Here is a 17,972-nt window from a genome sequence, read left to right as displayed (position 1 = left end):
GCGACCGTGGGAACCCTTTAGCGCACCACAACTGCAAGCCCAGATTCCACTCGATGGGATCCGGATCTTCGTCTGTTAGGGCTGCTAAGTGTGGATGTTCTGTACCAGACTTAAATAGCTATGATGTGCTAATCACATCCTCTGGGATACTGGGACAGTTAAGGAGAAGAGGGACTATGGCAGCTATCCAAAAATTATGCAGCATGATTAAAGAAGGCGAACGTATACATATTACTTAAAATGTGCATAAAATGGTACATAAAATTAATTTTGCATGTTACAGCTGGCTCCATCTAGTTGAAACCAACCATAACAAGTGGATGGGCAGATTTCTCTTGGGGATTCATGTTTATTTACCCTGCCACCAGCTCTTTGGTTCAATTCCTCACGTGTCCCTACGGCACAGGAACTGGGTTCTTTGCAGCCTGGATGGGAAGTGGGTGCCATGTTCATTGTTGACCCTCGGCTCTCTTCCTGGTAATAATCTCCTAGTAAGGGTCTGATTAGCCCCCGTCTTTCCGTGTTCTGGACGCTCGGTGATGGAAGTCAGGGGGCAGTGACTGCTTCTACACTTTGGGGCAGTCAGGGTGCTGGCCCTTCCCGGGATTCGGATGCCAGCTGGGTGTCTCTGGACCTGGCACCGGGAGCTTACGGAGTCAGCGTGTCCCCGGAACAGGGGACTGACCCAGGAGCTGGGGAGGATGGTACCAATTAAGTTCCCGGGTGTGAAGTCTCTTCCTGGCGGTAACAGCGGTGCCTGGAGCCTGGTTGCAAGCCCCTTGGGACAAAACGAGCCGCGTCCACCTGACGGAGAACATCGGGGGTCCTGCCATCGTGTGGCTCTTTGGAGCACATGTTTTCTAGTGTCTCTGCACACGGGCTTCATCGGGGAAAGGAGAGGCAGCAGAGGGAGGACCCCGGACGTCAGACTGTCAGCCCTCTGCAGCGGCTCTCGAGAGAACCAGATTTCCCGGCTTGCCCTGATCCCTGCTGGAGTGTTATTTGGTTTTCTTTGGAAACCGACACACTGGGAGGAATTCAGGGCAGGGTCCCACAGGCTCTGCTGGAGGTCAGTCCAACCCGGGCAGCCCCCACCTTGCTGTCTGCACTAGGGGAGGTTGGGTATCCAGGGGTCCCTCTGACACCATTTAGCCTATCTGGGGTAGGCTTCAGTGGAGTCCCTAATTCTCTGAACACAGCTGCCCAGAGCCCCCTGCTGGCCCAGGCCTCCTGTCCAGACCCCTCCGTGACCAGCGCCAGGCCTCCTGTCCAGACCCCTCCGTGGACCCAGCCACCCCAGGCCTCCTGTCCAGACTCATGAGCCCAAGCCCATCTGCCTAGACCCACCTGACCATAAGCCACCTGTCTGAACCTACTGTCCAAACTCACCTGCTAGACACACCTGCTTGGACCCCTGCCTGGACCCTGCCTGGACCCACGAGCCTCCCTTCAGCCTAATGTCAGGACAACATGATATGGGCAAGTGGCAGCCTAGGGCCCAGAGTTGAAACCCCATCTCTCTTAAACCCCATGGCACCACATGACAGCTGTGGGCTTGCCCAAGCCAGGAGTGGTGGGTATCTTCCCTCATCTGTCTTCAGCGTCTTCTTGTTCTCAAGTCTCCTCCCTGCTGTTGACCAGAACATTCTTAGGACCCAGCACACTGCCCGGGCCTTTGGGAAACCAGTGACTTACAGTCAACAACCTAGGAGGCCATCCGCTCCGTGAGTGGGGCAGCCTCCCAGAGCCAGGTGAGAGAGCCTGGGGGTGATCTGAGGTTGGTCCCCGTGATGGACCTTGGGGGACTGGCCTGGAGCCAAGGCCGCCCCCTCTCTGCTCCAAGCCACTGGGCACCTGCCTTTCCGAGGCTACCTGCTCCTCAGTAGTTCTCATGTGAAATGACCCAGCTACTTGTGGGACAAACTGATGTGCCCCAGGACCGTGTCACATCCACAGGCCCTAGTTAGCCATTTCTCCATTTCTCCATTTCTCCACGCCTGAGTCCTTGAGCCACCGTAACGATGACAGTTCTGTGTTTGGTGGGATCAGGTCTTCGTTCTGAAAACCCACAGTGCAGGTTTTCTAGGGCAGAGGGGGGCAACCGTGTCCCCGGCACGGGCACCACCTGCTGTTTCGCCTGTTGGGACATCTCCTGAAACACAGTCCTTCCTCCCCTTTGGGCTTTGTCCGGATCAGATGTCCCAGAAGGAGCGGCAGGCAGGGATCTGGATGTCTGTGTTGCCAAGGAGTGACTTCCGGGCAGAGGGGAGAGGGGAAGCGGCAGGGCAGCTGAGGCCGAGCCTGGGGGCCCTGGGCCACGGACCGCACCCGCCCCTTGACCCCAGCTGAAGTGGGGGGCTGCAGACTGCCCCGGGTGAGGTTGCGACTGGCTGAGCAGAGCTACCTCGGACGTGCGGCCGTGACCCAAGGCCGCCGGGCTCCGGGAGCCAGGCGTGGGCGCACCTGCCCGGAACGTCGGTCTGAGGGGAGGGACACCAGCTTGACCGTGACTGGGGTCCTGGCACGAACCTGGAAAATTGCGAGAGAAGTCTAGAAACTGGAATCGAAGCCTGGAGGGACTTACACGACCGTCTGGGACCAGATCCCGGTCCGCCAACCTTCTTTCAAAAATGAGGACGCTGAGGCATGAAGCCACAGGCTTGGGTGGTACAGACGCAGAGGCACAGCCGCCCCAGAGGGCAGGTCTCCAGGCCCCTGGACTCCCAGCTGAGTGCCGTCTCCCTCCACGGCTCTAGGGGAGGGAACAGGTCAGTCAGCGTGGGGGGCGGGGCCCCCGGGGCTGGTGGGGGCGGTGGGGACGGGACGCCCGGCTGCTGGGCGCCGAGGGCCCGTTAGGTGTGTCAGCCACAGCCAAGCTGACAGAGGTTATTCTCTGTCAGGTGAGGTCAGGGCTCCGGGGAGACGCTGTGGGTCCACGCGGCCCCTCTTTTATGTCAAGTGAGCAGACGAATGCAGGGGCCAGGGATGCTTTAGAACATTCCACTCGGGCCCCGTGCTGTCAAACAGCATGCACGACGCTGCGGCCTGCAGCTCCCTTTCCAGCCACAGCCCAGCCCGAGGAGGCTCCCGAACCACGTTGGGGCCGCGTGCGCCCCGAGCCCGAAGGCACACGGGGCAGCGCGCAGGAAGAGGCCGGGGGTCCGCCGTCGCCTCCTGCACGGAGCTGGCCTCCGACGTGGCTTGACCCACAACCTTTTTCCAGGTGAGGCTGCCGTGAGGACAGGAAAACCAGCCCCCTCCAGTCCGGAGGTCACAGGCCAGGGCGTGGGGGTGGCCAGACCAGGGCTGCGTGTGGTGAGGAGTGAGGCCCCCTGACGGGCGGGGAGCCTTCTGTCCCCGGAGCTGCATCCGAGGGGGAAGGAGGCTCGCGGCCCTGACAGGGTTTATGGTCCCTGTTGGCCCAGAAGCCCGTCTGGGGAGCTCACACGGTGGCTGAACTGTGCATCACTTACGGCCAGCGTGATTACCTTCGGCTTCACGCTCCATAAAAGCTCTATGCCGCCGGGTTGCGCGCTGTAAAGCCATGCACCCCCCCCCCCCCCCCCCCCCTCCCGGCCTGCAGGGGTTAGGCAAGGCCCGCCCAGGCTGCCTGGGGCAGGGGAGGGATGGGAACACTGTGTTCCCGGTTGCCAGCCCTCCCCCTGGACCTCCAGCTCCAGCGCGGGCAGCACCCCTGTGGCCCGGGAGCCCTCCCGCCTCTAACAAAGGCAGGGGCCCCGACGTCTTGCTTTCACGTCCCCGTAGCGGGGGGGTGTTGGAATAATGCAGACTTCCGTTCCAACCCTCTCCTACACGGATGATGGAACAGAGGCCGCCAGGGTGAGGGAAGCTCTCAAGGTCACCTGAAGGTTAGTTAAGGACAGGTCTCCAGCTGAAGATGTCAGCCAGAGGGCAGGCTGCTGTCTCCTTCCTCCTGGGATGCCTGGGCCAGTGGTGGCCAGTGCCTGTGGGCCCGGTGCCTGGCACCTGGGTCACTGCTGGCTGGAGGCGGGTCCCGATGCTGGTGCCCAGGATGGAGAGGGGCCACAGGAGAGCCCCGCTGACCGGTCTCCCACAAACCCAGGTGCTTCAACTCCACAAATGTATCACCTCACCATTCTGGAGGTCAGAAGTCCCACCCGGGTCTCACAGGACTGAAGTGCAGGTGTGGGTGGGGCCACATTCCTTCTGGAGGCTCCAGGGGGCAGTCTGTTCCTTGCCTTTTCCAGCTTCCGGAGCTTCTTGCCTTCTGGAGCCCCTTCCTCCACCTGAGAGCCACAGGGGGTCTTTATGTGTCTCAGGTTCCCCGTGCGGCTGACCTCTGGTTCCATGAAGTCTCCCCCTCTGATTCGGACCCTCCTGCCTCGCTCTTCTACAAAACAATCCAGGATCCTCCCTCATCCGAAGATATTAACTGAATCACATCTGCAAAGCACCCCCCCTTGCTATGTTAGGTCACCTGCTGGCAGGCTTGAAGGATTAAGATGTGGACGTTTTAGGAGCCATCATTCTGCCGACCATGCCCTTGAACCTGGCCTGGCTGGGGTAGTAAATCCAGCAGACCATCTCAGTGTCACCTTCGGGAAGGAGACTGATTTGTTAAGAGTTCCCAGAACATGGGTTCAGCGCCCGAGCCCTCTGTGCGGCCCGTGGGAAACGTCTTCCTTGGTGTGCTGGGCTGTACATTCAGGGCCGGAGGGGTTTCCTCTGTGCAGAGCGGAGCAGCTGGCGACGGCTGGCTCTATCCTGATGGCAGACGGCTCCATGCCACTGGCTGGGCAGGGGAGGAACTGGTTATCGGAGACGAAGGCCGTGCCTGGCAGGCGGTTCCCGTTGGGCAGAGGCCCCCACCTCAGGGGACAGTCAATAGCCAGAGGGTTTCAGCACACGCGGGCTCTCCTGCTCAGCCCCCAGCACCAGGAGTCTGAGATGCCTGGGGCTGCAGGGCGCTGAGAGATCACTGTGGGCAACTGAGGCCCAGGGAGGGGAGAGGCCTTGTCCGAGAGGAAGCTTCTGGGAGCCCAGGCTAGCACACCGCTGCTTCCCTGCCCCGTCCCGGGACGAGTCTCGGGACAGAGCCGGAAGCTGGGCTGGTGGCCTTGAGCGGCTGCGTTCTTTGGGACCCCAGATCCAAGTCCTTACAGATCCACACACACTCCTTCGGAACAGGTGAAATAAATTCTTTTGTTTTCTTCCCTTCTTTTTAATCTTTCTCCTGCCTGATAACCTTCCCCAGATACGGGGTCCTAAAATTACATATTATTCCTTCTGGAGGTGTTAGATTCCTACATATGAAAACACAAAGCTTCACCCTTTGATCTTTTAGAAACAAGCCAGGAAACGAGGGCCAGAGTTGCTAATCAAAGCAGCCCTTTTAATATCTCTGATGCCGGAGCGTATGGACTCCCTTGGGCCACGACGGCCCGTGAATCCACCCGCGTGTACGGTACTTCGGAATGTTTAGCGGGAAGCCCCCTGCAAAGTATGCAGTCCTTGGGGCAGAGCGCAGGGTCCGAGCTATGTCAAAGCCGAGACTGTTGGCACGCCAGGAGGAGCCTGGACCTCCAAGGACCTTGTCAGGCTGCTTGCTTTGCTCCACTTTGGTGTCCGTCAAAGGATGGTTAGGATAGTACCAACCTGTGAATCAAATGGGGACGTACGAGAATCTCTGTGAAGGACCCCTAAAAAGCCAGACACGGTCATCATTATTTGTACAGGGTTTATAATTGGGTGAGGGTGCAGGCCAATGATTTCTTAACTAAATGTCTCCGAGGGTAACTTAGGTGAGTTTTCCATTCAAACAGGTGTGTGGTGTGGACGGGAGATGACCGGGTTTTCTTCTTCAACCCGACGATGCAGCTGTCCGTGTGGGAGAAGCCCATGGACCTGAAGAACCGTGGGGACCTCAACAGGATCATCGAGGACCCGCCCCACAAGCGCAAGCTGGAGGCCCCGACAGGTGACTAACAGCGGGGCTGTTTGCGTCCTCTTTCCTAGTGTTTGAACTGCGTGTTCCTGATGGTCGTGATGGGAAGCGGGTTTTCCCGGTTATGCAGGAAATTTATCTTTAAAGAATTGTCTTGGCTACTCTAGAATTTAGGAATTAAATTTTTATGGCACTTTCTGCTGAGGGCACGTCCTTCCCGGGGGCTGGCTGGGGCTTCCTTGCCGCATTATGGAAAGTTGTGAACTCAGAGAGGCCTTCTGTCTGCCTCTGGAAGCTTCTAGCACCGTCATCAGCCAACATTGAATTTTTATTCCAAATGTTTCGTGAGCTCCACTTGAGAGACCAGACGCTCACAAACCAGAGCACATTTCCTTCTACCTTCGTTTTAGAGCCTTGAACAAAATCCATCCATCGTTTATTTGAGGGGTGCTTGAATTCCAGGGAGAGGTGGGCATGTGGGGGACGTTCCTGCGTTCCTGCTGTAGGGAACGGGCTACTTGGCAGGGAGGTGATGGTGTCTGAAGACACCCGTGTAAATCTCATTTCCCCAGAGTCTGAGAAGAACGTTCAGCATTTTCAGCAAGGATACTTTCTGATTAGATGCCATATATTTTTTTATTAGCTGTGGTGTTGGGAAAGCCCCATTCCCTGAGCACGTGGGTTAAAATAGCATTGGCTACGCTGGAGAACCTTGAAATCGGCAGCACTCTCCCGACCTGAGATGCACGCGCTTGGCTGAGAGGCCAGGAAACTGGATCTTGACCCCTGGAAAAGGGGTCTTTATTTTTATGGGGTGCTTTATTGAGCTTATCGATGGTTTTTATTCCATCATATAGGGCCAACACAAGCCAGCACCTGCCCACAGTTCTTAGTCAAAGGTAGAGGCAGAGGCGTTAACTACAACTTTAGAAAGCGGTATTATAAAAGCTTTCTTAGCACTTTTAACAGCGCTGAGAGCCTGGAAGGTGTTGCCCTTCCGGAGCTGGTGGTGGTCCTCAGGATTGAGAGGTGACAGTGTGATATGCTTGTTTCACATAAGACGGCCCTCCCTTCTCCAGAGAGCCTGGGGCAACCCACATTGGGAAAAGACAAGTGCTTTAGGTGCATCGTGAACTGAATCTGTAAAAACTTGGCTGCATTCAGGGACACTACGAATTGGGTTTGTGATTTTGTTTCCTCCTTTGACTGAGTGGTGTCCGTTTTTACAGGGAATATTTTGTTGACAGAAGGTCTGAAAACAAATCCTCATAGAAAACCATCCCCTGACTCACGGACCACAAAACACTGCACACCTTGGGGCCTCACAGGACTCCCCAGTCCCATTAGAAACACGGGGTGCAGTTGTGATAGCTGGGATTTTATTTGATTGGTAAAAGATGGATAATGCAGGCAGTGTCCTTAGCTTACGTACTTATAGGTAATTGGGTACTATTTCTCCTTTCCTCCCTTCCTCCCTCCTTCCCTCTCTTCCTTCCTTCCTTCCTTCCTTCCTTCCTTCCTTCCTTCCTTCCTTCCTTCCCTCCCTCCCTCCCTCCCTCCTTCCTTCCCTCCTTCCCTTCCTTCCCTCCTTCCCTTCCTTCCTTCCCTTCCTTCCTTCCTCCCTCCTCCCTCCCTCCTTCCTTCCTTCCTCCCTCCCTCCCTCTTTCCCTCCCTTCCTTCTTCCCTCCCTCCCTCTCTCCCTCTCTCCCTCCCTCTCTCTCTCCCTCTCTCCCTCCCTTCCTTCCCTCCCTCCTTCCCTCCTTCCCTTCCTTCCTCCCTCCCTCCCTCTCTCCCTCTCTCCCTCTCTCCCTCCCTCCCTCCTTTCTTCCTTCTTCCCTCCCTCCCTCCCTTCCTTCCTCCCTCCCTCCCTCTCTCCCTTCTTCCCTCCCTCCCTCCCTCCTCCCTTCCTTCCTTCCTTCCTTCCTCCCTCTCTCCCTCTCTCGCTCCCTTCCTCCCTCCCTCCCTCTCTCCCTTTCTCCCTCCCTCCCTCCGTTCCTTCCTTCTTCCTTTCCTCCCTCCCTCCTTCCCTGTCTCCCTCCCTTCCCTCCCTTTCCTCTTTCCCCCCCCCGAAGTATTGGTAGGCATGAGGAAGGAGCTCATTAACAGTCAACGCATGGTTGCCCTGTGGCTTCTGTCCTTTGGGTCTAATGAAGCCAGGTCTAGGAGAAACAGAGGCATGCACAGAGCTCCCCGCTGAGTCACCTGCCATTTCAAGGCTTGTGGGTATTGTAGGTGGAGGACTGGGTTGAGGATTAGCTGAGGGATATTAAACATTTGAAGAATTTGTTTGAGCAGAAGCCGGTTCCAGTTGGGGAGTACCAAAGCAGGAGCAGTTCAGGGCAGCGGCGGAGGTGGGGCGGTGAGGGGGGACAGACGAGGTGGGGAAGCGAAGAAGAGAAACCGTTTGATTGGCGGCAGCTTCAGACACAGGTGCCTATATGTGATTGGTCATCCTTAGCACTTTTTTTCACTGTTTATTTATTTTTGACAGAGAGAGTATGAGCAGAGGAGGAGTAGAGAGAGGGAGACACAGAGTCCGAAGCAGGCTCCGGGCTCTGAGCTGTCAGCACAGAGCCCGACTCAGGGCTCGAACCCACAAACTGCGAGATCATGATCTGAGCCAAAGTGGGGCACTTTGCAGGCTGAGCCACCCAGGCGCCCCGGTCATCCTTAGTGTTTTGATTGGTGTTGCAACCTGAGATATTTACTGGCTTAGATTTCGGTTTGCTTAAGTAGACCTCCAAGGAATCAGAGCCACGTCAGCCTGGTGGCCTCCTTGTTTAATTAATTTAACGGCAGGGATCTGAGTTACGTGGGTCATAGATCAGTGCTCCACTTGAGTCTCCCAACAGAATCTCATTTTAGACTTAAAAAAGGTAGACAGTTGAGTCTTAAGTCTGACAAACACACGCAGAAATATCTGATGAATTTAGATTTATTGTATCAGGATATTTTGTCATCCATTAACCTGCTACTATGACCCAAACTACTCTACCTAGATAGATATGTGATTACTAAGATTATGTGTAGTTACAAAACAAGTTTTCACCTTGCTTCCTCTTGTAAAGAGAGGAAGAGATTTTCTTAAACCAGTATTTTTTTAACCTGAATCTTCAAGATATGCAAATGACCTCAGTGCAACTTCCTGTCGCAGGGTAGGATTGACATTTACGTGCATAATTTCTAATTTCCTAAGACCCACCCGCCCAAATTGTTGTGTTTGCCGCAAAACAATTAGGACAGAGGGTGTTTGTGGAGGATTAATTAGCGATTAGTGGGCAGAGTTGATGACCTCCAGCTTTCAGCAAGTGACATTTTTCCCTGGCTGTTCATCCATCATGACTCATCAGTGATCTGACCCTAATTATTATAAGACTCAGCTCCAGGGGAGATTGTTCTTGGTGGAGGATTTTGTTTTTCACATTTTGTTCGACTGTGAGTCATTATGGATTTGAATATATGAATACCTGTTTCTGGTCTGGAATGGAACAATTAAGCCTTCCAGTGGATACCAATTATCTTTCAAGAGGCAAATGAAATACACGAGTTTTATAAAAGAGCTGCCACATCTAGCTGCGATGGTTCTAGAAGCGCGCGTGCCTGCCGGGGACGTGAGGCAAACAAGCAGGGGCTGATGGTGCCAGAGGGCTTCGGGGTCCAGGACACAGCACGGCCAAAAGTGCCGAGCCGCTCGTCAGTCAGCAGACGAGCAGCAGAGCCCCTTCATTCTGGTAGCGTCGCTCAGAGAGTCAGACAGAGCCCGGGACCGTCTCCTGACCGTCTGGCAGCGTGTCCTGATTGGGTTCGGCTCTCGAAGTCCACGGCTCGTTGAGAGTAGACACCTGCGGAACCGGAGTGAACGGAGAGGCGCCAGCCTCAGCCTGCACCTGCGACCCCCCCCCAGCCGCGCAGGGGCCTTGGCCGGGGCCTCGGTTCAGAGGGCGCTCGCGCTCGTCCGCGGGCTTCGGTGTCCACGGCCCCATCAGACGCTCGGCTCTTGGGCCGCATTCCCCTGCGGCACCAGAGCCCCCCTTTCTCGTGCCGGATGGAGGGCTCCCGGCCGTCCGGGCCTCGCACCTGGGCTGCGGGTGGCACGGGTGGGGGAGGGCAGGGACGTGCGCACGGAAAACAGGGGTGCGTCGCCCGGCGGGCCCAGCCCACCCCAGCCTCACCGGGCGGGCGCCGTCTGTGTGAACTACCCGTCGCTGCTGGGACACACCATCACACGCTTAGCAGCTTGCCACAACGCCAGTTTGTCACGGTACTTAAGTCCCAGGGTGTCGGCAGACGTGTTGCTGGCCGCCTGGTTTCCGGGGATCCGGGCCCGTTGCTCTACCACAGAGGCAGCAGCACAGCACCTCAGATCCTTCTGGACACTCTTCTGCCTTCCTCCTCCGCTTGGCAGGGTCCTTCTGATGAGACTGGACTCACCTGGACGACCCGGATGCTCTCCCATGTCAAGGAAGGATGCTTTGCAAATCTCCCTTTGCAGCCTAACCTGATATAGTCACAGGCTCCAGGGACCGGGCACGGCCATCTTTGGGGTCATCATTCTGCAACCCACTGGCTTTGTACCCATTTTACAGAAGAGGGGATAAAAAAGAGATGGCCCAAGGTCACGCTTCTGTCAGGCGGGGAGCCCGGATTTGCACCCTGGTGGGTCCGACTCCACCAGGCTTCTCATGAGCTGCGAGCCTGTGAGGGGAACGCACCTCCCCCTGTGCCCGACACACCCATAGTCAGGTGCAGGCGGCTTTGTTCTCTAATGCCGCTTTGTCCCCAACCTGCAGCAGAGGGGGCACGGACGTCACTTGGCTTCAATTACTTTGTAAACATTTTAGTCATTTATATTCAAGACAGATGTACAATGCTAATGACGTTCATTTCGCCAAGTAGGACATAGAACCATCCCCGTGAGTCAACACAGCTGTGACTTCCCCGGCTTTGTTTGCCCAGGGACAGCACGAGGATCTCCGAGCCACAGGGGGACCAGGTGGCCGGGCTCAGCGACTCGTCCTCCACACTCCAGTGTGGGCATCACCTGTCCCTTGGGATCAGGTTGCAGAGCCCCCACCCCAAGCAGAGTTCAGCTGTCCCGGCTATTTGGGAGGGACGCTGCCCTTCACATGTGACATGTGTCCCACACCCGACAACACGTGGGGGCCCCTCCCGTGGCTCCTCTTTGCGGGATGAATGACCCAGACCCTAGATGGGGCAGGTGAGTGGGGACAGGTCATGCCTCCAGAAAGCAGGGTCAGGGGGCCTGAACTCCTAGCAGAATGTGCCAGGCAGCCAGGACAGGCATCACAACAGGGGTCTTCATGAAGCTCCGTAACAGTCACCTCCCTGTTTCCTGCAGATGGGTGGCCAGGACGGCAGGGCAGAGGCTCAACCGGGGTCAGCAACACTGCTGAGTTAGCGCTGATGCAGGGGCTGGGTCCCGTCTGTGCAGCTGTTAACCCCGAGAGGCGGGAAGAGCATTTTTCAAAGTGGTTTTCCCCAGAACCTAATGTTCAAGCTGTCACCCCCTGACTGCGGACCCAGGAATGAAGGAGGAAGGGAAGGAAGGGGAAGGAGGAGGACATTAGTTCCTTTCCAGACCAGTCATTTGTGTACTTGGGGACGGGGCTGACACCCGACCCCAGCAGTGAGCAGGGGGCCTAGGGGCAGTGGGGGAGGAGCAAAGTGAGTCCCAGACCAGCAGCCAGGCCGTAAACTGAACACCACCGGCAGACAAACAAGAAACGCAGAGACCAGTTTTGGTGTCAGGAGGCCCCCAGCTGGTGGAGGTGATGGAGCCACGGTGCAGGGCCCTGGATCTGCCCCGGGATTCCCTCGTGTCCCCCGGTGCTGACACCCCCACCCACCTCTGCCAGCTTCCCTGACCCAGCCTGGGGGACAGGTTTCGGGGCTCGTGGCCAAGCAGGAAAGTGCACCCACCTTGCCCCTCCGTTCGCCCCGGGCAGCCACGGTCTTGGGGGCTGCTTCTCCTCTGGGTCTCGGAGGGAACAGGGGTGCCCATTCTTCCCATTGGCTCACAAACAGCAGTCCTAAAGAGCACAGGACAGCAACTTTTATGTGTTTATTATTATTATTTTTAATGTTTTATTTATTTTTGAGAGAGAGAGAGAGACAGAGTACGAGCGAGGAAGGGGCAGAGAGAAGGAGACACAGAATTGGAAGCACTGAGCTGTCAGCGCAGAGCCCGACGCAGGGCTCGAACTCAGAAACCACGTGGTCATGACCTGAGCTGAAGTCGGATGCTTAACCGACTGAGCCACCCAGGCGCCCCTGGGACAACGATTTTAAATGAATGACTCATCTGTTGCAAATTTCATGGATTTTAGGAAATGCAGACAGAGCTGTCGCAGGGCGATTGGCAGAGAACTCAGGTCAGGGGTGCAGCTGTCCCGTCAAAGCTTGGCCCCCATCGAGCGGAAGGACAGGCCTGCTGAGCCTTGTGTTCTGGGCGTGCCCGTGGGGCAGTCCTGTAGGCGGGACTCGGACATCTGGCCAGCACTGACCCTGGCTCCCGGGGCCCAGGCTTCTCCCGCAGAGTGCTCAGGTCCTCTGTGCAAGGTTCCCTCCTCTCTCCCGTTCCCTCTCCCTCAGCTGGACGTGCTGATAAGAATGTCTTTGTGCACATATATTTATCTTAGGAGCATCTGTACAAGCGTTTGTATTGTACAGATTCGTATTATTTGAACTGCCAGGTCAAAAGGTACATGCCTTTCAAATTTTCCTCCACAATAGCCCAGCTCCCAGACCCACTAATAGATTCTGCACACTTCTGCAAGCACCAGAGATCATCCACATTTGAATTTTAAAACCATTCTTTGTTTCGACTGGCGTTTTTTAAGTTTTGAGTGAAATTGAACCTTTTCACAGGTTTATTGGCCATTTGTTTTGTTTTGTATTCCGTGACATGCTTAAGGCTTTGTCTCTTTTATTGAAATATATGGAGTGTTGTAGATACCGGTATTTGGGCTACAGCACGATTACAGTATGTTTTTCCTCATCTTTTGATTTTTTTTCCATAAAAAATCGGTCCCGAATTTCTTCTGATTGTACTAAAGTATACGTAACTTGGCGTCTGTCTTTGTAACCATTTTTAAGTGTGCGATCTGGTGGCATTAACTTCCTTAATGTTGTACAACCATCACCACATCCTCCAAAGCTCTGTCTTCACCCCAGACAGAAACTCCGTAACCATTATCAGCAAGTCCCCGTGACTTTCTTCCCGCAGCCCCGGGAGCCTCCCTTCCCCGCCCCCCACGGCTATGGACTCGCCGGCTCATAGGCCTCCTGCGAGTGGCACCAGGCGGTCCTGCCCCCTTAGTGTCTGACTGGCTTCACCGAGCTTAGTGTCTTCTCGGCTTATCCGCATAGGCTGTAGCCTCTGTCGGACGTTCGTTCCTGTTTCCAGCCGAATGATATCCCATCGTGTGGATGGACCCGTTTCCTGTCCGTCCGTCGGTTGATGGGCGCTTGGCTGTTGCCTCCGTTTGGCTACCATGAATTGTGTTAGTATGAACATCGGCGCACAGATACTGTTTGAGTCCCTGTTTTCAGTTCTTCTGTGTCTATACCGAGGAGTTGAATTTCTGGCTCAAGGGGCAGTTCTACATTTGGCCTCTTGAGGAGCGGCCAAGACTTCTTCTGTCACAGCAGTGACGCTGTTTTACGGTCCCAACGCGGGGGTCTTCCCATCCTTCTCTATCCCCGCCAGAACCCGCCGATCTCGTTTTTATCGTTAGTATTATTATCACTGCTATTGTGATCACCACCATAGAGCATGTAAAGTGGCGCATCATTCTGGTTTTGACTGGCGTTTCCCTAATGGTTAAGGGTGTGTAACATCTTGTCCCGTGCTTCTTGGCCACGTGTATGGTTTCTTTAGAGAAGCGTGCCTTCACGTCATTGGTCCTTTTTATAACTGGGTTGTTTTGTCTTAGTTTGTGGTGTTGTTGTGGAGCAGTAAGAGTTCACCCATGGTCCGGGTGCTAATCCCTTGGCAGATATGTGATTTGCAAACATTTGCTCCCATTGTGTGGTCATAGTGTCCTTTGATGTACAAAAGTTTTTAATTTTATGAAGTCCCATTTCTCGGGTTTTCTTCCTTTTATCGCCTGTGGTTTGGTGTCATGGGTAAGAAACCATTACCGAATCTGCTGTCAGGATGGCTCCCTGTGTTTTCCCCTAAGAGTTTTATGGTTTTAGCTCCCACATTTACCTCTCTCATCTGTTCGCAGGTCATTTTCCTCGGGAATGGTTTCTGTCCAATTCTTGTTTCTCGTGAATGGGCCACGCTTTCCTATTTCTTTGTATGGGTTGCAATTTTTTGTTGAGAACTGGACTTTCTGGGTTTATTACATGGAAATCCTGGAAAACGGATTCTCCTATCCTCAGGGGTTTCTGGTTCCTGCTTGTGGAGGACTGGAGGCATCCATTTGTGAGTTTTCCAAACGATTTTCTTAAACGTGTGATCCTTGCATGTGGCCTCTGGAGTTTCTGCTCCGTTATTATCTCTGTGGTTATTGAAGGCTGGCGGCTCATCCGGGCGGCTATGCGGTCTCGTCCGAATCCAGAGCTCAGTGGGCGTCCGGAGGAGCTGCCGACCGCAGCGCCCCCCGCTCTGCCGAATGCGTGATCTTCCTCCTGGTCTTGTACTGTTAAAGGCAGTCGCAGTACAAGACTTTTCCTTTACGGCTTCTGGATTCTGTGTCTTGGTTACTTTCCTCACGACGAGACTATCCGCAACAAACCAACAAAAGATCTTTAAAAAATAATCAATAGCTTTATAATTGTATGACCTCATTCTTCCTGAAAAAAACTTCTGATTTTTCACGTGTACCCTTTGCCCTCCCTCAAGTGTGTACTGGAGTGGAGCAAGGGGCGTGGTCTGCCTCTGCTCCACTTGGTTTCTTATTCTGGCCACACCTTGCCTGCTCCCCGTCACCCCCGTCCTCTCTGCCTGAAAGGCCAGCAGATGGCAAAACACAGTCCCTCTCTTTCTGCGAAACCTGGCTGCAGCGTCCCTTCCCCCCAGGCGCTCTGGGAAGGAGGTGCACCTTCAGACACCCTGAGATGCAGACGGGCAGGCTCACGGCTGCTCTGGGGTCACTGAGGCGGAGCCCCTGGGGGACCCCTGTCCCCCCCGGGGCAGAGGGGCCGGGATCCAGTCCTGGCGTCTCAGGTGCAGGGGTCTGGCAGGCATGGAGGCAGGGACGGGGGAGAGTGGGTACAGGGGTGGACAGGTTGAGTGTGCAGGGCTGGGGTGCCCGTGGGCCACTGAAGCAGAGAGGCCGGGTGGGGAGGACAGGGTAGGGGCAGGGAGGTGCGTGTGCCTCTTGGGGCAGCGGCCTAGAAGGGCTGACTGTTGGCGCCCTGGACGGGCCATGTGGGAAGAGAGTGTGGAGCGTGAAGACGGTGAGTCCCCCCCATATCAGCTGGTGTCACAAATGCTCTCGTCTCTAGACCTGGTTCTCAACCAGGAGGGGGCTTCTGTTCCCTAGGGGGTGTTTGGCAGTTTCTAGAGACATTTCTGGCTGTCGCACCTGGGACCTGTCCCCCCTGCTACAGGCATGTGCTAAGCAACCTGCAGCACGTCCAGCCCCAAGCGTCACCAGCGCAGGAGGCTCCCTGCGCGAGGGCTCCCCAGGTGCCGCTGAGGCTGCCGGGGCTGAGGTCCCGGACCACCCCTCCCCACTGTCCCACAGGGAGCCCCGCTCCCCATCTTCATTTGGACAGTGTCCGTGTCTGTAATGTCTCCTTCCTGGGCGAGCCTCTTCCAGAAGGTGCTTCCAGAAGGTTCTTGGCAAGCACCCACTGGTCCCGTGATGGCATAGTGTAGTGCACGCAGCTTGGCGTGGGTGGCTGTGCGTGGGAGGAACCCCAACCAGGACGACGGCTGGGCTGGGGCAGCCGGGAGCTTCCAGAACCTGACTCTCTCCTCCTGCAGGCAGCCCCACACTGAACATAGAAAGAAGCCTATGAAAAGGTGGGGGGCGGAGGCTTCTCTGGGATTCCAAACAGCGCATCCTTCGTGGCCCCGTTCTCATGGCAGAGCCTCCCCAGGAAGGGTGGAGTTCAGGCAGCCAGGTGGGCTGGGGGACGCGGAGACCGGGGATGCTTCACGGAGCCCAGCCCCCTGCACCTCTGCCCACACGGGACACGGGCACGAGAAAGTGGTCTCCTGTGCATGATGGACACAGAATGAGAAGCAGGGCAGAAATCAGTTGTGACGCCAGGGAGCGTATGGAAATCATTCATCTGTCAGGACTGAAATAATAATGCTCTGGAAGCATCCTGATACTCATTTTTCCTCTTTCCCTTTTGGAGACAAATAAGAAATGCTGAAGCACCTTTTTACTTTTTCATTCCAAAAGCTCATCAAATATTTACAAGGCCAGCCTCCTCAGGATGGAAATAGGGGGCCTGTCTTCAAAATCAATTTGGGTTTTTGAAGAAGCTGCATGGCCAGTAGTGAGGTACATGCCGTGTGCAGAAGTGGGGTGATTCACGGAGCGCCTGGGTGGCTCAGTCGGTTAAGCATCTGACTTCGGCTCAGGTCACGATCTCGCAGTTTGTGAGTTCGTGCCCCGCGTCGGGCTCTAGGCTGACAGCTCGGAGCCTGGAGCCTGCTTCAGATTCTGTGTCTCCTTCTCTCTCTCTGCCCCTCCCCCACTTGTGCTCTGTCTCTCTCTATCAAAAATAAATAAAATATTAAAAAAAAAAAAGTGAGGTGATTCACTGCAGTGGACAGAGGGAGGACCAGGTCTCTCAGGTCACTTGTGAGAACCTGCTGGGGCACGTGACACAGAAGGGCTTATCCAGGGCCTGAGTCCCAAGGTGCCGGCGGGGCAGGGGGGTGGGGGTTGGGTGATGCCCACCTCCCAGTCTCCAGCCTCTGGCTTCTCTGGACAATCTAGCAGCCTCTACACATGGGCGGCAGCTAGAGATGCCTTCTCTGCACGAAAGAGAATCAGATCTCTCTTCTGCTGGAACATAGAGCGAGTACCAAGGGAAGGTTGGTTCCAGGATTTGATATCAGTCTTTGTGGGAAGTATGTTTCCTGACCCTCCAGCTGACTCCGCTTGGAAGTGGGGGCTGCCCGGGCTTTGCCAGGGTTATGGGCGCTGACCGGCAATCTTGTTAACTTGGTTTTCTTCCAGCCGACCACAGCGATGGGTCGAGGTCTGAGGATGGCAGGGAAGACCGAAACATGAGAACCAAGAGGAACCGGTAGGTGACGATGCCTTTTGCTCCTGTGTCTCTCCTTAGTGGGTAATTGGGGGGTGTGGAAAGAAAAGGGATCGTTCTGGCCCTGCCGTGTGAGCAATGAAGAGGTGTAACCAGTGGACAGGCAACAGGAGGTCCCAGGTTCCTCCTCAGTGACTGCTCCGGGTGCCCTGTGCCTCGGCAGGCAGGTGCCCGGGAGGACTCCAGGCACCTTGGACACTGGCCAGTGTCGGGCCCGCACTGGCCCTCTCCCTGGTGCCCACATGCTCAGCCCTGGCCTGGCACCCGGAGCCCTGAAGGTGTGGATGGAAGGTGCCAGGTGTGGGGGGAGGAGAGGACACCATTTTGCGGGTCAGGCAGGTCTGGGGCTGGAGTTGGGCGCCTCTTGCTTTGTGACTTGGGCAAAATAATTCCACCCTGACCTCAGATTTCCCACCTGCGCGAGATTGCAGAAGCTCCCGATGACAGCATAAGGTGACAGAGGATGGGGGGGGGGGGGGGGAGGGGGCGTGTGACTGTGGTCACACTAGCGAATACACAGCTCTCTGTGCTCGTCACCCTGTGGCTGTGGTGCGGGCAGCACACGCAGGTGCGGGACCCTCCTCTGACTGCTACCCCTGCAGCCCCTCCTGCTGGGCCGGTTCCGTGGCTCCTTTCCTTCTGACCCCCACATCAGGGGTGAAGCCCGGGTCCGTGTGTCTAAGCCCCTAGGAAGCGGGCAGAAGGTGTGGCCGTGTGGTCCGGCACCCGCCTCTGGCAGAGAAGGAGGGGGATATAAAAGGCCACCCGTGAAGCATGAGTCACG

General features: G+C 55.8%; 1 protein-coding gene across 3 annotated transcripts in view; it reads left to right on the top strand.

The window, feature by feature from the left end:
• Positions 1-17,972, top strand: part of TCERG1L (transcription elongation regulator 1 like) — a 193,625-nt gene that overhangs the window by 135,169 nt on the left and 40,484 nt on the right. For all 3 annotated transcript variants that reach the window (XM_027063419.2, XM_053206888.1, XM_053206887.1), the window contains exons 7-8: positions 5,805-5,959; positions 17,101-17,170. In XM_027063419.2, the coding sequence (XP_026919220.2) occupies positions 5,805-5,959; positions 17,101-17,170 (225 nt within the window). The remainder of the gene's footprint in view (positions 1-5,804; positions 5,960-17,100; positions 17,171-17,972) is intronic.

This window comes from Acinonyx jubatus, chromosome D2 (assembly GCF_027475565.1).
Source record: "Acinonyx jubatus isolate Ajub_Pintada_27869175 chromosome D2, VMU_Ajub_asm_v1.0, whole genome shotgun sequence".
NCBI lineage: Eukaryota > Metazoa > Chordata > Mammalia > Carnivora > Felidae > Acinonyx > Acinonyx jubatus.
The sequence above is the reverse complement of the archived record's forward strand: the minus strand, read 5'-3'. Positions and strand labels throughout refer to the sequence as shown.